Here is a 25,899-nt window from a genome sequence, read left to right on the forward strand (position 1 = left end):
TCACATATTGTGCTTCATGACACTGGTAAAATTGAGTCCAAAAAATTCTTTTTTATTTATAAAAAATACCAAATTTACCGAAAATTTGGGAAAATTAGCAAATTTCCACATCTCAATTTCTCTAGTTTTATAATAGACAGTAATACTTCCAAAAATAGTTATTACTTCCCATATATCTACTTAATGTTTGAATCATTTTGTGAATGGTTATTTAATTTTTTGGGGACGATATAGAAGTTTAGAAGCAAATCTTGAAATTTTTCTGTAAATTTCCCAAACCCACTTTTTAAGGACCAGTTCAGGTCTGAAGTCAAAATGTGAGGCTTACATAATAGAAACCACCCAAATATGACCCCATTTTAGACACTACACCCCCCAAGGTATTCAAAACTGATTTTAGGGCTCTTTCACACCTGCGTTCTTTTCTTCCGGCATAGAGTTCCGTCGTCGGGGCTCTATGCCGGAAGAATCCTGATCAGTTTTATCCTAATGCATTCTGAATGGAGTGAAATCCGTTCAGGATGCATCAGGATGTCTTCAGTTCCGGAATGGAACGTTTTTTGGCGGGAGAAAATACCGCAGCATGCTGCGCTTTTTGCTCCGGTCATCCATGCGCATGGGGCGTTCTGACGTCACTCTGGAGTGCCCCGGGAGCCGCGCGGACTGCAAGTATACCGCTCCCCGCTTTTACGATGGCAACCAGGACTTTAATAGCGTCCTGGGTGCCATAGCAACACTGAAAGCATTTTGAAGACGGAGCCGTCTTCAAATGCTTTCAGTACACTTGCGTTTTTCCGGATCCGGCGTGTAATTCCGGCAAGTGGAGTACACGCCGGATCCGGACAACGCAAGTGTGAAAGAGGCCTAACAAACCTTGTTAACCCTTTAGGTGTTCCACAAGAGATTCAATTTTAGAATTTCACTTTTTTGGCAGATTTTCCATTTTAATCAATTTTTTTCCAGTAATAAAGCAACGGTTAACAGCCAAACAAAACTAAACTACGGGAAAAGGTAGCAGTTTTGTTGGTACTATTTTAGGGTACATATGATTTTTGGTTGCTCTATATTACACTTCTTGTCAGGCAAGGTAACCAAAAATTGCTGTTTTGGCACCATTTTTTTTTTTTTTTATTTACAATGTTCATCTGACAGGTTAGATCATGTGCTATTTTTATAGAGCAGGTTGTTACAGACGCAACAATACCAAATATGACAACTTTTTGGGGTTGTTTGTTTCAGTTTTACATAATAAAACATTCACAGTGCAGGCGGAAAAAGTATGTGAACCCCGCCTAGACTAATGACATCTCTGTGAGCTAATTGGAGTGAGGTGTCAGTTCTGGGTTTGCTTTTCACAAGAAGCATTGCCTGATGTAAATGATACCTCGCACAAAAGATCTCTCAGAAGACCTACGATTAAGAATTGTTGAGTTGCATAATGCTGGAAAGGGTTATAAAAGTATCTCCAAAAGCCTTGCTGTTCATCAGTCCACGGTAAGACAAATTGTCTATAAATGGAGAAAGTTCTTCACTGCTGCTACTCTCCCTAGGAGTGGCCGTCCTGTAAAGATGACTGCAAGAGCACAGTGCAGACTGCTCAATGAGGTGAAGAAGAATCCTAGAGTGTCAGCTAGACATACAAAAGTCTCTGGCATATGCTAACATCCCTGTTAGCGAATCTACGATACGTAAAACACTAAACAAGAATGGATTTCATGGAAGGATACCACAGAGGAAGCAACTACTGTCCAAAAAAACATTGGACATTGCTGCACGTTTACAGTTTGCACAAGAGCACCTGGATGTTCCACAGCAGTACTGGCAAAATATTCTGTGGACAGATGAAACCAAGGTTGAGTTGTTTGGAAGAAACACACAACACTATGCGTGGAAAAAAAGAGGCACAGCACACCAACATCAAAACCTCATCCCAACTGTGAAGTATGGTGGTGGGGGCATCATGGTTTGGGGCTGCTTTGCTGCGTCAGGGCCTGGACGGATTGCTATAATCGAAGGAAAAATGTATTCCCAAGTTTATCAAGACATTTTTCAGGAGAACTTAAGGCCATCTGTCTACCAGCTGAAGCGCAACAGAAGATGGGTGTTGCAACAGGACAACGACCCAAAGCATAGAAGTAAATCAACAACAGAATGGCTTAAACAGAAGAAAATATGCCTTCATGATTGGCCCAGTCAGAGTCCTGACCTCAACCCGATTGAGATGCTGTGGGTGGCATGACCTCAAGAAAGCGATTCACACCAGACATCCCAAGAATATTGCTGAACTGAAACAGTTCTGTAAAGAGGAATGGTCAAGAATTACTCCTGACCGTTGTGCACGTCTGATCTGCAACTACAGGAAATGTTTGGTTGAAGTTATTGCTGCCAAAGGAGGTTCAACCAGTTATTAAATCCAAAGGTTCACATACTTTTTCCATCTGCACTGTGAATGTTTACATGGTGTGTTCAATAAAAACATGGTAACATTTAATTCTTTGTGTGTTATTAGCTTAAGCAGACTGTGATTGTCTATTGTTGTGACTTAGATGAAGATCAGATCACATTTTATGACCAATTTATGCAGAAATCCATATCATTCCAAAGGGTTCACATACTTTTTCTTGCAACTGTGTGTGTGTATATATATATATATTTTTTTTTTTCTAAATATGCACATTACAATTAATAATGCTAAGAATGATGGTCTCCCTGGTTACTATAGCAGCCGGCTAATAGTGATGCTTTACATTCCACAGATATAACATGCAGTCTTCCCCTTTATTTGGGTCATGTTCTAGGTTAAAGTCAAAAGGGAGAAATAAGTAACTATAAGTAATACTACGGATGTTGTTTAAATGGTAGAAATTCCATCCTGACAACGAGATGCTGAATGCATATCAACAATGTAATGTAGGAGAAACATCACCAATACCCCTATGAATGCCCAACCTTTAGGAGAGCAGCAGGGACCCATTCCCACCGTATGGCCATTCATTTTCCTTCAGCATCTGATGTCATTTGCAATGTAAGAGCTGTTCCTATCTGCGTGGTACTGCGCAGTTTACAGCCTTCTGTAGATGGTCTGCTTTGTGACGGCTGAATATGTTAGGTAACAAGACAAGCGTCCTCCAGCCCTTTGTCTAAACAGGATCCTGTGGATGAAGGAGCGCAGACTGTCTGCAGCCAGTAAATACAGCTCCTCATCCAGTCCCTATTACTAAAATTATCCTCAGAATAAATCGCTTCTAATGAAGATTAGATCAGCATCGAATAGGAAATGCTGCAAATGTGATTTGGCCACAAAATGCTAAATGTTTCCAAACAGCTGTAACTAAGGAAGCGAGGACTAATTATTACGGTCACAGATTCATTATACCCCTAAAATTGTTCTAGGGTCGACTTGAATTCATGGAAATATTAGTAGATGAAGGCAGCGGGCTTCCTTGGGTAGTCACCATCTGTCCAGCACACAATGCTCAATGAATGGGTTGAACACATGCAGCTTCCATTACCAGATTTATGGTTTGGATTCTGCATTCATTGTGCCACGTACACACAGGTGAGCACCCTAGCATTGTACTGGGTGCCAGCTATGGGGGAATGCAGTGTCTGTAGACCATCACATGGCCCCTGGTGCGAGGCTGTTTGTGCTCACAAAAGAAAATCAATTGTATAAACCTGCTGTATCTAGGAGACATTGCGGGAGATGATCTGCTGCTCAGATATGTGCTTTTAAAGCCACTGGAGTGAGTAATGAATTGTGTTCTACTCCATAGACAGCATTCAATAAACAGCTTCTATTGCGAATGCTCTTCTCCTGTTTAACTGTGTACTAACGTGGCCATAGGTAAGAAGAAAACATGTCAAGTGATGATTTACCTATGAAGAACCCTTACTTACTGTGCTACCATGGCCATAGGTAGGAAGAAAACATGTCAAGTGGAGCTTTACCTATGAAGAACCCTTACTTACTGTACTAACATTGCCATAGTTAGTAAGAGAATGTGTCAAGTGAGGCTTTACCTATGATGAACCCTTACTTTAAGTTCTAATGTGGCCATAGGTAGGAAGAAAACATGTGAGGTGATGCTTTACCCATGATGAACCCTTAGTTACAGTTCTACTGTACCCATAGGTAGGAAGAAAACATGTCAAGTGAAGGTTAACCTATGACAAACCCGTACTTTCTGTACCAATGTGCCCATAGGTAGGAAGACAACATGTCAAATGAAGGTTTATCTATGACAAACCCTTAGTTACAGTACTACAGAGGCGATAGATAGGAAGACAACATGTCAAGTGAAGGTTTACCTATGATGAACCCTTAGTTACAGTTCTACTGTACCCATAGGTAGGAAGAAAACATGTCAAGTGAAGGTTTACCTATGACAAACCCATACCTTCTGTACCAATGTGCCCACATAGGAAGGAAGACAACATGTCAAGTGAAGGTTTATCTACGACGAAACCCTTAGTTACTGTACTAACATGGCCATAGGTAGGAAGAAAACATGTCAAATGAAGCTTTACCTATGAAGAACCCTTACTTACATATGGAGGGATCGCATTGATAGCAATTCCCAAATAAATACAGTGGAACCCATTCAGGTAACACTGAGGAAGTCTAATTCCCCAATGTTGATGTAGTAGAATTAGCGTGCCAAATGTTGCGCCTTTATTTACTGCAAGGTGATGCCATGACATCCAATGTGACAACCATATAAATGGCCATAAACAGCACCTGCATTGTGTTGATGGAGCTGGGTAGAGCAGAAGTAGGGAATTTGATTTTCCTAGCACTGATCCAGCAGTGGACCAAATCCCCTACAGTCATAAATAGAGAGCTTCGGGTAAACAGCTATATATTAAAGTAAGGGTACATTCACACAGTGTGCTGTCCGCATCTTTTGCGGCCCCATTGAAATGAATGGATCCGCACCCATTCCATAAAATTCCGTAATGGATGCAGACCCATTTATACGGTCGTGTGAATGTATTCTAAATCTTTAATCCCTGAGCATAACTCCCTTAGAAGCGAATGGACTGATGGTCACGCATGTGCGCTATTTGGGGACGCTCATTATTGGTCATCTATGCTGTGGATGGTGATAAATGTTTCTATTGGAGAAACCCTTTAAGTAGATTTTAAACCTGATATTGTGTCCTATTAACTATAAATAGATTTTTTATTCGGATTTTTTTAATCTAGAGTTTTATTGGTTTTCGGATTAAGTCAAATAACATTCCATAGATCATGAGTATATAATATATGTAGTAAAACAACTAAAGCAATGTATCTCCATATTGCGCCTGGTCTCCAGATCTGAGGAGAAGCCACGGCTCTCCTACAACCAAACTTCAAGTTCTGGATGATTGCTATTCCCTTAGGAGAAGACATTATACAAGAAGGTTTCATGGACTCCAGGACCAGCAAATATCCATTGTGAAGACCCCAGATTAGACCCCAAGGCTACAAGATGATGGTCAATGAGAACAGCACATGATTGCTCCCAGGACTGAGGTCTATCACTCCTCACCCATGACCTTGTGGCTGCTCCACTAATGTGACCACCGCTGGCCGACCAGGTGGACAGCTGCCGCCCCCGCTCCTCCATTCACTTACCGACTTGACAGACAGAGAGGAGCTGAAGACAAGCCAGCAGGCAGCCTGGATGGAACATGTCGGGCTCTTTGTGGGGACAGCGCCGACGGCCAATGTCACGTAGATCCCGAGCACTGCTATGTGGTCACCCGCTCTGCCCGTGCCGCCTCTAGCAGCGCCTCATGACCGGCTCCCTCTCTGCAGCTCCCCGCTCGCATCCACCGACAAGACCAGAAAGAACCAACGCAACCTGCCTCCCGGGCACAGCGCAGCCGGGCAGCAGGGGGTTAACCGAGGGGGCGGACACGCCCCCCGGCACCTGATTGGTTCACCTCTAGAGCTCCCCTGCAGCAGGTTTTGGGTGAGGAAGGAGATGCGTGGAGAAGGGAACAATCCGGATTTCTGAGGGGGCGGCGGCGGCGGCGGCGGGGCACCTGCATGGCGGCCGGCTAATCCAGGGGTCACGGTTCTGGGCATGACTGGGGGGCACGGTGGCATGCTCAGGGCTACGTGCTGATTGGGGTGTAGTTTTAGGATGCCAGTTGTGACACTCCAGGCAGGAGCTGGGCAACCCCTGAGGAAGCCCCGGCCATGGAGCCGCACACAGGCACCTGCTGCAGAGACTTTCCTGCAAATTGCTGGCATGCCACTATTTGGCGAACTGAAGTCCTGACAGTGCGACACGGTGGAGGAGATTTATCAAAATCTGATTGGTTGCCCATAGCAACCAATCAGATTGAATTTTTCAGAGCTCGTTTCAAAAATGAAAGCAGGAATCTGATTGGTTGCTATGGGCAACTGAGTTCAACTTTACAGCAGTTTTTATAAATGACCCCCTGTGTTCTTCATGTCACCTGATACTTTTCACCATGTAACCCTAGCCTTAAAGGGGGTTTGCCCTCCATCATTCACATGTTAAATGCATGTGCAGTTTTAAAAATGGCTGGCACCGCGTCATATAGCTAAGGGCTACGCACCAAAAACAACACGTGCATAAAACTAGAAGACTCGGGCAGCACCAGTTATAAAGTAACGTACATAGGGACCTTCATTAAGACCACCATTTTATATTCTAGTCTTAGGGGTCATGCTCACAACTGTATGTATTTTGCGGTTCGCAAAAAAAATGATCGGCAAAAAATACGGATGGAGTCCCTGTACATTCCGTATTTTGCGGGACAGAACAGCTGGCTCCTAATAGAACAGTACTATCCTTGTCTGTAATGCGGAATAATAGGACATGTTCTTTTTTTTATTTGCCCAATGGACATACGGAAACGGAATGCACCTGGAGTAACTTTTTTTTTGTGGAACCATTGAAATATTGAAATAAATGGTTCTGCGTACAGTTCGTAAAAAAAACTGAACGGGCACAGAAAGAAAATACGTTTGTGTGCATGAGGTCTTAATTTGCAGTACTGCTGGTGTCAAATGTGTCACTTGTTAAGAGGCCAAGGAACGAGAGAGAGCACATAAAAGATGCCACGTACCACCAATAAATGACCAAACTAGGACACAGTACCTAACAAAAACAATTGTCCAGGGGCTTCCTCGGAGCTGGGGTGCCCACCTAGAGCAAGAGACGTCTGTCTGTAACTCCCTATACATAGAAAATGCTTCCCCCAATATTCCTCCGATGAAAGTCTGCGCAAAGTGTCATTACACAATGTAACGTCGTTAACAGATAAGCCATTATATTATAGCTCCAAAAAATGTGAAAAATCAAGTTAAATAAATAAAAAACATCCTATTGTATACCACCAATAGCTATCCCTATCTAGTAAGTTCTGACAACTATTTAAAAAAAATGCTGAACTCAATAACTAAATGTAAAATAATAATCGGAATGGCTTTTTTTTGTGCACTACAAAAGTTTTAAAATCCATATGAATCAAACACGACTCCTACCTGAAAACACCTAACTAGAAGGGCTGGCCTCCTCACACACCGGTGGCATGTCGGGCAGTTTCCTTTAACCAGTTTAAATAAATCTCCATGATCTGAGTTCTGTGCTCTCCTGTGTAGTCCCACTTCAGAGGACGGTCTAGCTCCATTTTACACACGTAATCTTCCAGTCATATCTGATGGAGATGTGCTCCTCTCTGTACCTACACAGGAGGTGACGTGTCAGCTGTCCAAAACCGGTGCCGTCATGACTGAAATGTGCACTGCTTGAGGCTACTCAGTCCTGAGGGGGGAACATGATTATCTCTTGGAACTGAGTGCAGCATTCAAGCTGTTCTCACACACTTTCAGGATGTGCTTTCTCTTTCTTCTGAAGAATGTGGTCTGTGGACCTTCTTTCTTTGGGATCTTTAAAGAGGACCTTTCACCAGAATAAAACTTCTAAAGTAACTATACAGACATGTAGAGCGGCGCCCAGGGATCCCCCTGCACTTACTGTTATACCTGGGCGCCGCTCCGTTCTCCGGTTATAGCCTCCGGTATCTTCATAGTTAGGCTCCACCCAGGGGAACCTGCTGACGTCTCCTTCTCCCATGCTGCAGCGCCGGCCAATCACAGCGCTCAGCTCAAAGCCTGATAGGATTTTTTTTCTCTCAGGCTATGAGCTGAGCGCTGTGATTGGCCAGCGCTGCAGCATGGGAGAATGAGACACACAAGCCTTTCTTAAAGGGAATCTGTCACCAGGATTTTGTGTATAGAGCTGAGGACATGGGCTGCTAGATGGCCGCTAGCACATCCGCAATACCCAGTCCCCATAGCTGTGTGTGCTTTTATTGTTTAAAAAAAACTATTTGATACATATGCAAATTAACCTGAGATGTCCTGTCCCTGACTCATCTCACATACAGGACACATTATATATACTCTCATGTACACCGCAATATCGTTGAAATACCGGCTCCTGTTCCGTGTCTGTTTTGATGCACATCAGGACATTCCTATATAACGCCAACACTCCGCCCCTGTCACAATTTATCTGCTATGGAGACATGCGCATAATGCCGCCAGCTCACCATAAGATAAAAACATAACCCAATATTAGCATGTGTACATTTATCATTTGGTGATTAAATTATATAGTGAAATACAAAACATAATAAAATGCTATAACAATACATAATCACCCCCCCCCCCCCCATAAAATCCCATATACCAAGAACAAAACCAAAAATGTTTCAGTATCAGCAACTCCATAATCTCTCAATTAGAAAGGAGATTATGGAGTTGCCAATACCGAAACATTTTAAAGAGAAAGGGCACTCTGTAAACCAGTTGAGATTTAGGGTCATTTATTCTGTACCCCCATTACGTGGGTTGGAGATAGGGAATCCCTTCTTCGGAAGAAGGAACTCAGATGGATTCATACTCTGCAGACACTACAGCCAAGGGGAATGAATGTAGAATACAATGTGAGTCATCTGTGATGCCCTTGATATCCTTGTATGGTTTTGTCCTTGGTATATGGGATTTTATGGGGGGATGATTATACTCAGTCATGTGACGCTGGCCATGTCACATGACTCCACTGGCGCTCTATTTAAACAGGCAATCTGCTGGCCACAGATTGTCTGTTATTGAGGTCCTTCCTGCAAGATACTCACCTGGTTTGTTTGTTCCTGCTTGGCTTCCAATTCCGTCCGTCTCATCCTCTGGTCTTGGCGTGCTCTCCTGGTTTAGACTTCGGCTTGTCCTGATGATTCTCTGCTTGCTCCTCCGGTATCTTTCTGCTCTCTTGGTTTTGACGCAGCTTGTTTGACCTTTCTTTTTTATGTGTTGTTTGTCTTCCCGGCACTATCCTAGCTAAGGGTTTGTCGACCAGTTGTCCCTTGTCGCTAGGACTTGCGAGGCAAGTAGGCAGGGACAGTTACTGTTCTATCTTCATACACGTTCACACAGTGTGCAGTCTGACATTCAGCATAATCCATTCCTGTCTTCCAAATAAGAGGACTGTTTTCTGTAGTGTAACTTGTTTATTGCCAAAAAAGGAGTATTTGATGTGTGATCAATTGTTTGGTAAAACGGAGATGCTGGCACAAGGATTGTGGGGTTTGGAAAGGAGATAAGCAGGAAACAGCACTGTTGAGGTCCTGTAACATAAAGACTGGAGACCGGGCTTCTTTCTCAGGATGCATTACAGTTCTGCAATGCTTTGCACCTCCCACAATACAATAATCTTTAACAGATAAACAAGGTGTAGTACATTTTTAAGACCGCTAGATGGTGCTATAACCAAACTAATAACCACAGCAACAGTAAACCTTAGCTGACGTGAAATAGAATTAAATTCAAACTCTGCTGGGCAGAACAGTTACCATACATCATATACGTGTGGTTCCCCAGTTAAATAAATTCAGCTTGGAGAACCTCTTTAAAGGGTAAGTTTCATCATAGACAACTGCTCTCAAACTGTCGGACCTAATGTGATCAGCCAGTCACCTGGGCACTGCCTGAAGCTTATTGACAATAATGGGATCTAACTGAGATCCATAAATGCCAACTTTCTGCCAGACAAATACAGCTGCGTGCAGTGGTCAGTGACTATAATGGGATCCGACGGTGTCCGGCAATGCCAGATATGGTAACTCCGATAGTCAGTTCCTATGCTGGAACAGACTACCAGCGTTCACTAATGCAAATATGAACCTACCCTAAGTCAAATATGAGGGTTAGGGCCCCAGCACAGAGTTTTTTGGTGCTGTTTTTGGCTTGCAGAATAAGCACTAAAAATGCCTTTAATTCATTTCAATGGGAAGCACCACTTGTTTACTTTTCCATGTTGAAAAAAAATGCTAAGAAAAAAAAGGAGCATAAACCCCCCATTGAAATGAATGCGAAGTGTCAAAAATTGCTCTGATTTTAAAAGCCTGCCTTTACACACAGCAGATTCTGACTTTCTCTAGCAGATATTTTCTGCAACAAAATCTGCTGTTCGTGAAGACAAGCGAAGAAGGGAGTAAGCTTGTATAATTGTGTAATTTACACTTTATGTTCAATGCCCTATCTTCCCCAATGTGGTTGTTTAAAATTGAAAATGTACAGAATATATACAGTATTTGAGGTTAGATTTGAATAAGCAGTGAAGACTAGTGTTGGGCGAGCATGCTCGGCCGAATACCATTTTGAATTGAGCATCGCGATGCTCGGCACATCGCGGTGTTCGGCCGAACACAGCAATGCTCGAGTCTCCTCCCCGCAGCCAATAAACGTGTGGGGAAGTACTGGCACTCACTCCAATGCCATAGCCATGTTGGTTACTAGCATTACAGTGATTGGCTGGGCGGAATGCTTGGCGAGAGGCCCAAATCAAGGAATGGAGATGAAAAGAGCTCCTCGGAATATCCAAGTGTGGGATTACTATATAGCACCCGATTACACGTGGTTCGGCTCAGTCTTAGTCAGGGCGAGCTGCAGCAGAAGGGACAGATAGTGTAGGGACAGGAATTGTTTTTTTGTTAGGCAGGGTTTAGTGTTGAAAGGTGTTAGAGACCCAAAAGTCCTTTTAAGGACTATTGTTTTATCTGGCTGCAATATATATTATTAACGCAACCTGCGCTAAATTGCGTGCAATTGTTTGGACGCTGCTGACAGCGATATTACATGCGCTACATCTCCTGTATAACATTTGCGCATCCTAAATATCTGTGACATTCAGTGTCATTTTTTCTTAGCCGCTGGTGACAGCAGAGACATTACCTGCACTACATCTCCTGTATAACGTTTGCGAATCTAAATATCTGTGACATTCAGTGTAATTTATTTGCGCATACACTTACAAAACTTGTGCTACTGTACGTGTGACATACTTGCAAGCATATATACCACTTAATATGCTCAAGGCGAGCAGTAAGGGACGGGGAAGTGGCCGTGCTGCTGATGGTGCACACAGAGGCCATGGCCCTGGGCGCGGTGAAACTGTGCCTGCTGCCAGAGCACAAGAAACACACTCATCCACGATACCTAGCTTCATGTCCCAGTTTGCAGGGCGGCACAGGACACCATTCTCGATGTCACACCAGTGCGACCAGGTGGTCGGTTGGATTGCAGCAGATAATGCTTCCAGTCGATTAAGCACCACCCTGTCTTCCACAAAGTCCAGTCGCAGTAGCCAAGAGTCTGGTCAACAGAATCCTCACTACTCCCACCATGGAGAGTCTTGGCAAACAAGTAATCCCACACTTGGATATTCCGAGGAGCTCTTTTCATCTCCATTCCTTGATTTGGGCCTCTCGCCAAGCCCGCTTGAAGAGGGACATGAGGAGATCTTGTGAACTGATTCCCAAACTCTTGAGCATCCACAGTCAGAAGTATATGACGGTGGGTAACGGCAACATTGTTTCACGAGGTGGATGATGATGATGAGACACAGTTGCCAATAAGTCAACGGCAATTAGTGTCTCAAGAGGTTGATGATGAGGATGAGACACAGTTGTCAATAAGTGAAGTTCTTGTTGGGTCAACAAGTCAGGAGGATGACCAGAGTGAGGAAGTGGAAGAGGAGGTTGTGGACGATGAAATCACTGACCCAACCTGGGAAGATGGCAAGCCGAGCGAGGACAGCAGTACAGAGGGGGAGGAACACTAGCAACCTCACCACCACCAGCATTATCCGCCACATGGCATCAAAGCACCCTAATAGGTGGGCCAAACGCCTGGGTCCACAATCAGTGTCTGAGGGTCACACCACTGCCTCCTCTTCCCCTGTGTTATGTGCTGGCCAATCCCCTGTCCAAGACGCAGGCCCGGATGCCTCCCACCCTGCACCTGGACCTTCGCAAGCACCATCAGTCAGTAGCTGAAAGCAGTGTAGCACTGCAGTGGGGAAGAGGCAACAGGCCGTGCTGAAACTAATTTGCTTAGGTGACAAACAGCACAGTGCCGCAGAGTTGTGGCAGGATATAAGGGACCAGACTGAGCTGTGGCTCTCGCCACTCAACCTATAACCAGGCATAGTTGTGTCTGATAATAGCCGTAACTTGGTGGCGGCTTTGAAGCTTGGCAAGCTCGCACACATACCATGCCTAGCCCACATGTTCAACTTAGTAGTTCAGCGGTTTCTCAAAACCTACCCCAATTTACCTGAGCTACTGGTGAAGGTGCACCTCATGTGTACCCATTTCCGAAAGTCATCTACAGCTGCCGCCGGTCTGGCAACGCTGCAGCAGCACTTGCAATTGCCAGCTCACCGACTGTTGTACGACGTGAGCACGCGCTGGAACTCCATATTCCACATGTTGGCCAGGTTTTGTGAGCAGCAGAGGGCAGTAGTGGAATACCAGCTGCAACATGGTCATCGCCTTTCCAGTTATCTTCCGCTCTTTACAAGCGACGAGTGGGCATGGATGTCTGACCTCTGTGAGGTTTTTTACGCAACTTTGAGGAATCAACACAAATGGTGAGCTGCGATGCTGCTATTATCAGCGTAACCATCCCACTTCTGTGTCTACTGAAATGCTTGTTGCTCAAAATGAAGGCGGACGCTTTGCATGTGGAAGAGGTGGAAATGGGAGGAGACAGTACACAGGGTGATAGCCAGACCACCCTCAGTTCTTTTTCTTAGCGCAAATTGGATGAGGAGGAGGAGCAGGAGACGGTTGCCTCCGCTACAGAGGGTAGTGCCCATAGCAGGTTTATTCCATCTGTTCAGCGTGGATGGGCCGAAGAGGATGAGGAGATTGAGAGTCATCCTCCTGATGAGGACAGCGAAGTCTTGTCTGTTGGGACTCTGGCACACATGGCTGACTTTATTTTATGCTGCCTTTCCTGTGACCCTCGCGTTATACGTGAACACCTGTTACTGGTTGTTCACCCTTCTCGACCCCCTCTACAAAAAGAACTTCTCATCTCTCATTCCTGTGGTGGAGAGGACTAGCAAAATGGTGCAATACCAGGAGGTCCTTGTGGAAAAATTGCTCCCAAAATTTCCAGCTAACAATGCTGGCAGCAGAGTACGTAGTTCCTTGGGCAACCGAGGAGGGGAGACGAGGGGAACACACAGCAGTTCCAACAGAGGCAGGGCAACACTCTCCAAAGCCTGGTACAGTTTCATGCACCCCGCCAGCACCCTCATCCTGATGCGCAGCCTAGTGTGACAAGGAGGGAAACGTTTTGGAAGATGGTGAACGAGTACGCAGCAGACCGTCTCAGCGTCCTCCGTGATTAGGGTGGCCAGACGTCCGGTTTTAGGCTGGACAGTCCAGTTTTTAGACTCCTGGTCCTCCGTCCGATGTAAGGACGGACGGCCAGAAGTCCTCCTTTTTTGTTGTTAACAGGGTGACGGGGCGGCGAGTCCGCTGACTCCGCTCAGGCATGGTCACTTTAAGTAATTGGCAGGATCACACTGTATGCTGGCGTCACAATTTTATCAGCACTGCAGCTGCACCGGCCAGTTCTGGGAAGTCGGGAACAGAGGAGCGCTGCGCGGGATGGGACCCCACCGATGCGGGCCAACCTGCCTGTGTATGGCCGGGCAGCCTGTAGAGAGGCGGCATGTGCAGCCAGGAGCAAAGCAGGTTTGTTCGGGAAGGCAGAGGACGAGCTGCTGAGGGCCCCCTGGGAGACTGAGTGCGGCATCTGCAAAGTGTAAACTTTTCTACTTGGCATGGTGCTCAATCAACACTAGTGAAGACATCTGTTTATTAGACAATCATCAAATCGCAGGTTTATATTGAACAGATTCCTGCCCCTTAAAGGAATGTTTCTCTAAGGAGATATGAAAAAGTCTGTGCAGCGTCATTCCAAGAAGAAAGATCATTTCTCATCTGTATCATTGGGGGACACAGTCAAAGACCATGCTGCCACTAGGAGACTTAGACTAAAATCTAAAGCGCTATGGGGGAGAGTTATCAAAACTGGTGTAAAGGTAAAAAAGGCTTAGGCCTCATTCACACAACAGTGAAAAATGGCCATTCTTAGAACCAATTGAAGTCTATAGGGTATGCACAGGGTTGTTTTTTTAACAGCCAGTAAATAGCGGCCATCAAAGAATAGGACCTGTCCAATTGTTGGTGGTTTTAATGGCCAGACAGACCCCATTTAATGGCCATGTATAGAGGAGTGTACACTTCTAAAAGCTGTTAAAAAAGGGGTTAAAATAAAAATAAAAAATCTAATTTTCTGTGCTCAGGGACACTTACTCCTCACTGGATGTAGCAGGACCTGCTCTCCTGGCATCAAATCATCACACTGGGAGCGTAGGTCCTGCAGCATCCAGTAAGGAGTGAGTGTCCCCATGCATTCAAGTGAAGTTTTTTTTGTCACTATACTGTGGGACACTAAGAAAGGCCTTATATATACTGTGGGTATTATATATACTGGAGGCACTAAGGGGGGCATTCTTCATGCTTGATATGGGGGCCATTTTATGTCCAGGGGGCATTATGTAATTCATAAATGTTTTTAATGGCCGTTAAAAATGGATTCTCACTGTCGTGCGAATGAGGAATTAGTTGCCCACATTAGCAACCAATCAGATTCCATCTTTCATTTTCCAATGGATCTCTGAAAAATTAAAGGCAGAATCTGATTGGTTGCTATGGGGAACTGAGCCAGTTTGCCTTTGCACCAGTTTTAATAAAACTACCCCTATATTTTATAGACCTGTGCTTTGACACAATCCTGTCTCGGAGTTCGACAGACAAATCAACTTTACAGCGTTGTTTGACATGCACTGTCAGCCGTGGAACCTTCTATAGACATCTGTGCCTTTCTAACTCATGCCTGATTCATGCTGGCGCTTTTATCTTTCACTGCAATAATTGTTCAGAAATCTCTGCCCATAGGGTGCCTTGAGTAACTATAAAATGTCTCCAGTGAGGTGCCGATAATTTCAATGGAAAAAGGATGCACCTCAGCTGGACTATGTGCAGATTTCAACAAACCTGATTTTCCTTTGTCTTGTAGGGGTTATTTATGAACAGATTGATGTATATTAGGCCCTATGCATTTCAATTGGGTTTCAAAAAAATGTGGACAGCTTACCATATGTCTGTTCCCAAGCCCCACAAAAGAGATAGAACATGTCCTATTCCTTTGAACGTTTTGCAGACAAGAATAGGCAGTGTTACAATGGGTCCAAAAAAAGGATGCAACACGGATGTTGTGGGGACGTCCGTATCTTTTTGCGGTTCCATGTTTTGCAGACTGCAAAATACCTATGGTCGTGTGAATGCACCCATAGAATGAGGCTGAAACATAACAAAACGTGGAAAAGTAAAGAGCTCTGAATATTTCCTGAATGCATTGTAGGTAGTGCATATGCAATAGAACATAGCAGCACAGGATACAGGTGGATAATAGTCTGTATTTGTCGTGACGCCAATTGCAGAGTGCGCAGGGTACTACCCCAGGGCCCTTCCAAGGTGTTATAACGCATGTCCCAGGTTAGGAATGCCAGAGTTGTGTAATGGCCTATAATGTCTCTATAGGGTAGTGATGATTGTGTCAACAGTGTCTCCTACCTGGGTACGGCTGGACTCCTGGCTCACTTGCAATAAATTTGAGTGTAGTGATAGTAGGAGTAATAGAGGAATTTTGCAGCAGAAATGATGTCCAGACCTTTAGGTGAAGTTCAAACGTTTCTTTACTGAAGGTAACTTGTATCCAAGCAGTATACAGCTTTGGTCTCTGGTCCCAGCAGGTTTTAGCAATCATTGGCAGGAATAAATGCCTCTGCTTGATATGTGGGGAGCTTGCAGGATAGGACGTCTGCTTGATAGCTCTGTAATTGTGTCAGGAATTAATCTTGTGCCCTTTTCTATATCTTCTGCTTGGTGGGGACAGACTAGCTGAGGAGGATATGGCTTTTCTAGGTCTCTGGACATTACTCACAGATAGTTTCTCAGGGAATGCTTTCTTCCTGGAACTCTGGAGGTTGTCTGCTTCTTTTCATCCAGCTGAGGCTGCAGGTCTCAGACTGGGAATTTGATCAATGTCTCAGCCGAGACAAGATCCTGGCTGTCTTCCCTATGCAGGGGATCTCCTGAACGCTATCACACAGCCTTCCCCTAGCAGGAGGAGGCTACACTTGCTCTAACTTCCTTCTCCACCCAAGCTGCAGGATGTGGGAACAGTCCACACCTCCACAGAGGAGGAGCTAACCTGGAATAATCCATTCCAGCTTAGATATACTAAACTAGGACTTTGTACCTTACCAATGCATTGCTGCCACCTGCTGGTAAACCTGGAAAATTATAGGAAACAATTGTATTTAAGATGGTTTTAGATGCAAATTTGTGAAGGACATAAGCAAATTACATCAGATAACAGTACAAAAGCTCTTATGAGATAGTAGCGGGGTAGAGGCGTGTAGTAACACAACTCTGGGGTGTTACACATACAGGTATTGCGTTTATGCTTAAAATTAAAGGGCATCTGTCAGCAGATTTGTACCTATGAAACCAGTTGACCTGTTACATAGGCTCTTGGCAGCTGAAGGCATCTGTGTTGGTCCCATGTTCATATCTGCCTTCATTGCTGAGAAAAATTGTGTTTTAATATATGCAAATGAGCCTCTAGGAGCAACAGGGGTGTTGTCATTCATCTAGAGGCTCTGCTCTCTCTGCAACTGCTGCGTTCTCTGCACTTTAATTGACAGGTCCAGGTGTCATGATGTTTTCACTGCCTGGACCTGTCAATCAAAGTGCAGAGGGAGCAGCAGTTGCAAAGAGAGCAGAGCCTCTAGGAGCAAGAACAATGTCCCCGTTGCTCCTAGAGTCCCATATATTATAACATCATTTTTCTCAGCAATGCAGGCAGATATGAACATGGGACCAACACAGATGTTTTCAGCTGCCAAGTGCACATGTAACAGGTCAGCTAGGTACAAAGCTGATGACACATGCCCTTTTAAAGGAGTATTACTATCTTGTTAACTGCCTCCCATCATGCAGGGAAACAGAAAAGAAGACAATTACCTAATATATTCTTTTATTCTGAAGTGCCTCGATTTATCTTGGGGTTCCTCATACCCTTCTTTGTTTACTGCTTGTTGTAAAGGTAAAGGGTTTTGGCCACCACTGTTTCTGCTGGCTGAGATTGCAGGAGTGCATACAAATGTGCATGTGTGACAGCATCCAAACTGCCCACTGTTTTGCAGTGTATCAATGTTCATTGGGACAGATCCAGGGTATGTGCAGTAACACTGAAGATCTTCCGTCTCACCAGAGCTGCCACATTGGGACAGATCCAGGGTATGCACAGTAGCACCAGAGCTGTTCTACACTGCCAGTGCTACTACATTGGGACAGCTCCAGGGTATGCACAGTAGCACCAGAGCTGTTCTACACTGCCAGTGCTACTACATTGGGACAGCTCCAGGGTATGCACAGTAGCACCAGAGCTGTTCTACACTGCCAGTGCTACTACATTGGGACAGCTCCAGGGTATGCACTGGAGCTGTTCTATCTCCCCAGTGCTGCTACATTGGGACAGCTCCAGGGTATGCACAGTAGCACTGGAGCTGTTCTACCTCCCCAGTGCTGCTATATTGGGACAGCGCCAGGGTATGCGCAGTAGAACCAGAGCTGTTCTACACTGCCAGTGCTACTACATTGGGACAGCTCCAGGGTATGCACAGTAGCACTGGAGCTGTTCTATCTCCCCAGTGCTGCCACATTGGGACAGCTCCAGGGTATGCGCAATAGCACTGGAGCTGTTCTACCTCCCCAGTGCTGCTACATTGGGACAGCTCCAGGGTATGCACAGTAGCACTGGAGCTGTTCTACCTCCCCAGTGCTGCTATATTGGGACAGCTCCAGGGTATGCGCAGTAGCACTGGAGCTGTTCTACCTTACCAGTGCTTCTACATTGGGAAATCTCCAGGGTATGCGCAGTCGCACTGGAGCTGTTCTACCTCACCAGTGCTGCCACATTGGGACAGCTGCATGGTATTATCACAATCTGTGTGGGGGAAAAACTCCACACTAAACACAGGAGGGAAGGGGAACAGTAACTGGGCCTGGAACAGGTCACCTCCTAAACAACCCTAATCCAGGCCCTAACTACCTATCAATATGAATAGACTTTGAAGGTAGGATTATTTATATGCTAGATACCTAGGCCCTTATATCCCTATAAGGCCCTGGAATGAGGTTAGGACCAGAGACAACCCCTTCCTCCCCAGATGGACGAATAGAAGTCTCTGGGGAATATAACAAACACAAACAGGGAATATAACAAACACAAAACAATAAGAAAAGACTTATCTGAAAGTACAAAACTGGCAACTCCAGAAGCACCACATAGTACAACCGACCAGCTAGTTAGAAGGAAGGAAGAAAATCTATAAACTGCAAAACCGCACATCCAAGAGTGAGAAGTGGCTACTTATGGAAAAGGTAATTTATCAACAAGCAGCACCCGAAGCAAGGAGTGTGGCATTCACCAAGACACAGACACAATAAGATCCACAGTGAACTTCTCAATTTAACCCACGAGTTGCCTCCGATCTCCTGGTACCTGCCACGGGAACGTCCGTGACAGGTATGCACAGTAGCACTGGAGCAATTCTACCTCACCAGTGCTGCTACATTGGGACAGCTCCAGGGTATGCGCAGTAACATTGGAGCTGTTCTGTATCGCCAGTGCTGCTACATTGGGACAGCTCCAGGGTATGCGCAGTAGCACTGGAGTTGTTCTACCTCACCAGTGCTGCTACATTGGGACAGCTCCTGGGTATACGCAGTAGCACTGGAGTTGTTCTACCTCACCAGTGCTGCTACATTGGGACAGCTCCTGGGTATGTGCAGTAGCACTGGAGTTGTTCTACCTCACCAGTGCTGCTACATTGGGATAGCTCCTGGGTATACACTGTTACACTGGAGATGTTCTACCTCACCAGTGCTGCTACATTGGGACAGCTCCTGGGTATACGCAGTAGCACTGGAGCTGTTCCACCTCACCAGTGCTGCTACATTGGGACAGCTCCAGGGTATGCGCAGTAACATTGGAGCTGTTCTGTATCGCCAGTGCTGCTACATTGGGACAGCTCCAGGGTATGCGCAGTAGCACTAGAGTTGTTCTACCTCACCAGTGCTGCTACATTGGGACAGCTCCTGGGTATACGCAGTAGCACTGGAGTTGTTCTACCTCACCAGTGCTGCTACATTGGGACAGCTCCTGGGTATGCGCAGTAACATTGGAGCTGTTCTGTATCGCCAGTGCTGCTACATTGGGACAGCTCCAGGGTATGCACAGTAGCACTAGAGTTGTTCTACCTCACCAGTGCTGCTACATTGGGACAGCTCCTGGGTATACGCAGTAGCACTGGAGTTGTTCTACCTCACCAGTGCCTCTACATTGGGATAGCTCCTGGGTATGTGCAGTAGCACTGGAGTTGTTCTACCTCACCAGTGCTGCTACATTGGGACAGCTCCAGGGTATGCGCAGTAACATTGGAGCTGTTCTGTATCGCCAGTGCTGCTACATTGGGACAGCTCCTGGGTATGTGCAGTAGCACTGGAGTTGTTCTACCTCACCAGTGCTGCTACATTGGGATAGCTCCTGGGTATACACTGTTACACTGGAGCTGTTCTACCTCACCAGTGCTGCTACATTGGTACAGCTCCTGGGTATGCACTGTTACACTGGAGCTGTTCCACATAGCCAGTGCTTCTACATTGGGACAGCTCCTGGGTATACGCAGTAGCACTGGAGCTGTTCCACCTCACCAGTGCTGCTACATTGGGACAGCTCCAGGGTATGCGCAGTAACATTGGAGCTGTTCTACCTCACCAGTGCTGCTACATTGGGACAGCTCCAGGGTATGCGCAGTAACATTGGAGCTGTTCTGCCTCACCAGTGCTGCTACATTGGGACAGCTCCAGGGTATGCGCAGTAACATTGGAGCTGTTCCACCTCACCAGTGCTGCTACATTGGGACAGCTCCAGGGTATGCGCAGTAACATTGGAGCTGTTCTGTATCGCCAGTGCTGCTACATTGGGACAGCTCCAGGGTATGCGCAGTAGCACTGGAGTTGTTCTACCTCACCAGTGCTGCTACATTGGGACAGCTCCTGGGTATACGCAGTAGCACTGGAGTTGTTCTACCTCACCAGTGCTGCTACATTGGGACAGCTCCTGGGTATGTGCAGTAGCACTGGAGTTGTTCTACCTCACCAGTGCTGCTACATTGGGATAGCTCCTGGGTATACACTGTTACACTGGAGCTGTTCTACCTCACCAGTGCTGCTACATTGGTACAGCTCCTGGGTATGCACTGTTACACTGGAGCTGTTCCACATAGCCAGTGCTTCTACATTGGGACAGCTCCTGGGTATACGCAGTAGCACTGGAGCTGTTCCACCTCACCAGTGCTGCTACATTGGGACAGCTCCAGGGTATGCGCAGTAACATTGGAGCTGTTCTACCTCACCAGTGCTGCTACATTGGGACAGCTCCAGGGTATGCGCAGTAACATTGGAGCTGTTCTGCCTCACCAGTGCTGCTACATTGGGACAGCTCCAGGGTATGCGCAGTAACATTGGAGCTGTTCTACCTCACCAGTGCTGCTACATTGGGACAGCTCCAGGGTATGCGCAGTAACATTGGAGCTGTTCTGTATCGCCAGTGCTGCTACATTGGGACAGCTCCAGAGTATGCGCAGTAGCACCGGAGTTGTTCTACCTCACCAGTGCTGCTACATTGGGACAGCTCCTGGGTATGTGCAGTAGCACTGGAGTTGTTCTACCTCACCAGTGCCTCTACATTGGGATATCTCCAGGGTATGCACAGTAGCACTGGAGTTGTTCTACCTCACCAGTGCTGCTACATTGGGATAGCTCCAGGGTATGCACAGTAGCATTGGAGTTGTTCTACCTCACCAGTGCTGCTACATTGGGACAGCTCCTGGGTATGTGCAGTAGCACTGGAGTTGTTCTACCTCACCAGTGCTGCTACATTGGGATAGCTCCTGGGTATACACTGTTACACTGGAGCTGTTCTACCTCACCAGTGCTGCTACTTTGGGACAGCTCCTGGGTATGCACTGTTACACTGGAGATGTTCCACATAGCCAGTGCTTCTACATTGGGACAGCTCCTGGGTATACGCAGTAGCACTGGAGCTGTTCCACCTCACCAGTGCTGCTACATTGGGACAGCTCCAGGGTATGCGCAGTAACATTGGAGCTGTTCTACCTCACCAGTGCTGCTACATTGGGACAGCTCCAGGGTATGCGCAGTAACATTGGAGCTGTTCTGCCTCACCAGTGCTGCTACATTGGGACAGCTCCAGGGTATGCGCAGTAACATTGGAGCTGTTCTACCTCACCAGTGCTGCTACATTGGGACAGCTCCAGGGTATGCGCAGTAACATTGGAGCTGTTCTGTATCGCCAGTGCTGCTACATTGGGACAGCTCCAGAGTATGCGCAGTAGCACTGGAGTTGTTCTACCTCACCAGTGCTGCTACATTGGGACAGCTCCTGGGTATGTGCAGTAGCACTGGAGTTGTTTTACCTCACCAGTGCCTCTACATTGGGATAGCTCCAGGGTATGCACAGTAGCACTGGAGTTGTTCTACCTCACCAGTGCTGCTACATTGGGATAGCTCCAGGGTATGCACAGTAGCACTGGAGTTGTTCTACCTCACCAGTGCTTCTACATTGGGACAGCTCGTGGGTATACACTGTTACACTGGAGCTGTTCCACATAGCCAGTGCTTCTACATTGGGACAGCACTGGGCAGACAAGTTGCAGAGTGACATTATCAGAGAACTGTTTGCCTCGTCTGTCACTTAAATACATGGTGTCCTCCCACCAAAGAGGCAGAAAATGAGAAACTCGGGCTGATGAGGAGCTGAAAAGTCTAGGTGAGACCACCCTTTTAAGACTCGGAAGCTACTTTATTAAAACATTTATTTGTACAGCTTAGGGCTGCACGATATGGGAATTTTGTGCGATTGCGATTAGGGCCCTAAAAATTGCGATAACGGTATGCGATGCAATATTTTAAGGGAATTGTGCTAGAGGTCTATTTGCTTGGATTTTCAAGGCAAAAGCACACACAAATTACTGATAATGCAGAAATGTAGTTATGCTTAACTCAAGAACTGAAATGCACAGTGTTTTTCAAAATAAAACATATTTTACTAATGTAAATAACATATTTGCATTACTGCAAAAGTACAAAATACAAAACTTGCCATTTTCTTAATAGCACTGCACAGAACAGATAAATAAAATAGAATAAATAAAAGAACATTTGTTCATTAAAATAACGACTTGCCTCCAGCCCCTCCTCCCTCCCCATACTGTAACTGATGTATCGCCAGCCGCGCTGTGCAGCATAGCGGCCGGCGATACATCCGTGTCAACTACGTAAAAAGTCAACTATCGCTTTATAAGGAGCACTGCCATTTCCCCCCCACTTTTGGGGGGGGGGGGGGAGTTTGTCTTATAAAGCGAAAAATATGGTAATATAATTGCAGCATTTTTGGGTCGGCCAATTGGCGATTGTGATATGGCGATTAATTGCGATTGTGATTGCTTTGGCGATATATTGTGCAGGCCTAGTACAGCTCATGGATGTGCAGCTTCTCTTTAGAGAGACACTGCAGTGAATGTAAACCTATTTTTTAGATAATGCTCCATGGGTAAAAGTATACACATGAGCTCATACCAGTCCATCCAGATTGGTGTCTCTAGTTTGGCTGGTATTAGCTGATTTTCAAAAGTTTCTACAGTACTGTGCAACAGTATTTCATTATCCTAGCTTCTGCAAATCCTGCTCTATTGCATGGTAACAAGGCAAGTTCCCTGTTTGTCTGTCTAAAGGCCGATCCTTCCCTTTCCGCTAGGTTCAGCACCATGACAACAGATGGAATTCTTGGTTTTAAGAAAGAATTCTAGAAGAACACATTTAAGTGCAAATATGCAAATTACATGAATGTGGATGTAAATTGGTGTCAAGTTATTTGCTGTTCATAAAAGAAGTGTTTTTATTTGGGATTTACGATACAAATTATTTAGCAATTACTGTAATGTATGCCTTTCAATAACTATTAAATTTCTTTATTCCTTAATGGCTGAACATTTTCTTTGTCCAGTTCGTACACTGCTTGAAAGCCTGTAAAGGACTCCATTGAGGGTCTGTTCACCAACATGGGGTCAAATACGGCCATGGGTTTAGCTACAATTGTGGTGAGTACAGAAACTTAATCAGCAAAGCAAATGAAAGAGTCTGAATTCAGACAATTAAATGCAGAACTTTGAAACTCTACTAGCAGTAACAGTTAAACATTCTGTTGGCTTGAAATTGAGATTGGTTGGGGGAGAGGGTGTTACTGGCTTAGCACTTAAAGGGGTTGTCTGACTGCCAAAATGTATTACCCCCCCCCCCCCCCCAAAAAAAAAAAAGCCACTAACCTCTTGAAAGCAGCTTCATTCAAGCGCCGAGGGTGCCATCCTGACTGCTTCTGGGTATAGGTTTTCTGGAATATCAGATCCAGCGATTTACACGAGTAGCGATCAGCCCGCAGATGTTCTTTTCGGGCACGTTCTCACTATAGAGGAAATATTCTAGTGCCTAGGCATGGGGTGGGCCTGTGCAGTGTGAGCAGGAGGCACAGCATGATGTCACATGATAAACATGCCATCAACATGCCCACAACTGTGTTCACACATGGCATAAACAAGCATGTTTTTCCAGCTCACCATATCTTTTCCCATGCACGGAACAGACCGGACCAGTCCTTACTTGTAACACGAAGAAAGAGAAGTTCCAACATTCAGGATAAAACCTAGATGTTTTCTTACATGGACAGCTTCTCCCTCCACCGCTAGGTTGACATGTTTCGAACTTGATAGTCCTTACTCGTAACAAGTAAGGAGTAAGGACTAACATGTCCGAAACATGTCAACCTAGCGGTGGAGGGAGAAGCTGTCCATGTATGTGAATTGTGACCATTAATAATAAAGAAAACATCTAGGTTTTATCCTGAATGCTGGAACTCCTCTTTCTTCGTGTGTTCACACATGCACTGACTTTTCCACTAGGGCACTAGTGGGATAAAGTCTAGGACAGATATTGCGGATGTTTGCGTTCAAACATACAGCTATTCAGGGTACACTCCAGTATTATCTTGTACGTGTGAAAGGGGCTATGGTCATGTGCACCGCTGCAGCTATTCTCTGGCCCCAGTTGTGGCATGTCCCCGATTGGCATGTGACCACTGAACCTTTGCAGGTACATACTATTTGGGAACACTTCATCACTGAGGACAGTGCCCAGTGAATTGACAACATGGTCCAGAAATATAGAATTTCAATTGAGAAACAACAGATGATCTGCAAGGTCCAGAGATGGATATACTAGTCATAAAATTGAATTGCTGCAGAATTTCATCTGTGAAAGGTGTTTAGGGGTTTGCAGCTCCATTTATAAATTAAATAAAAAGCCTAATCTGGTGGTAAACATGCAACTACTGAATACAACAATATACGGATACTTCCACTTCATAGGACTTCATCCAAAGCCACATACAATTCTTCAGTTTTAACTTACTTGCATGGTGCAGAGCACTTGCCCATAGCAACTAGTCAGGTTCCTAATTGTGTGAATTGGGTAACTGTCCCACGATTATTAGGCAGTAGTGTTGATAAATCCTATTGCACTATATATAATGTTATATTTCGGCATTTGTATCTGATGGAGACCTCTGTACAGTTCAGTGTGTTAGCTGAATACGTAGAAGGCATGCCGGATAAACACGTTATATATTGTATTACAATCCTACTTAGCAGATGCGGTCAGAGTCATTTTCAGTGGTAATAGACAACACACAGTTTATAGGTAGGAATTGGCATTGGCTTGGATGTCCAATCACTGTCCATATTGCAGAGTTTATATTGCATCATATTGCATCTCAGCTCTGAGATGTTCCACTTTTCACCCAAATAGCATCATTGTAGCACTCCTCACACAACCAATGCAGGTAGCAGGAGCTATTTCTTTACCTCTTCTTGTGCCTCTCCAACCCCTATCATTTCACTTTTCCTTCTACAATATTACCTTTTTACAATTTTACCTACCAATAGGTTTTTGTCTAAAAAACAAAACAAAAAAAAACTGTGCAAGCTAATGCCATGTCTCTGTATGGAGAGCTGGTCACTTATCAGCACTCTGGTCAGCTCAGTAGGAAAAAGTCCAACTGACTTTGAAATAAACTAGAACAGGGCTGCGTCTATGTGAAATGATATGGATGGAAGTCCTCAATATCGATGGTTTCTCCAGGAATACATAAATATTATAACTGAAACCCACTGAAATTTGGTCCATAAGTCCATGAATATAAGATAAATAAATTGTTCTATATGGATCAAAATATGTAAACACACA

General features: G+C 45.3%; 1 protein-coding gene across 3 annotated transcripts in view; it reads right to left on the reverse strand.

Annotated features, from left to right (window-relative positions):
- Positions 1-5,853, reverse strand: part of PTPRZ1 (protein tyrosine phosphatase receptor type Z1) — a 250,893-nt gene extending 245,040 nt beyond the window's left edge. For all 3 annotated transcript variants that reach the window (XM_044280285.1, XM_044280284.1, XM_044280283.1), the window contains exon 1: positions 5,624-5,853. In XM_044280285.1, coding sequence (XP_044136220.1) covers positions 5,624-5,681 — 58 coding nt within the window. In that variant the 5' untranslated portion in view covers positions 5,682-5,853. The remainder of the gene's footprint in view (positions 1-5,623) is intronic.
- Between the last annotated feature and the right edge of the window lie 20,046 nt (positions 5,854-25,899).

This window comes from Bufo gargarizans, chromosome 2 (genome assembly GCF_014858855.1).
Source record: "Bufo gargarizans isolate SCDJY-AF-19 chromosome 2, ASM1485885v1, whole genome shotgun sequence".
NCBI lineage: Eukaryota > Metazoa > Chordata > Amphibia > Anura > Bufonidae > Bufo > Bufo gargarizans.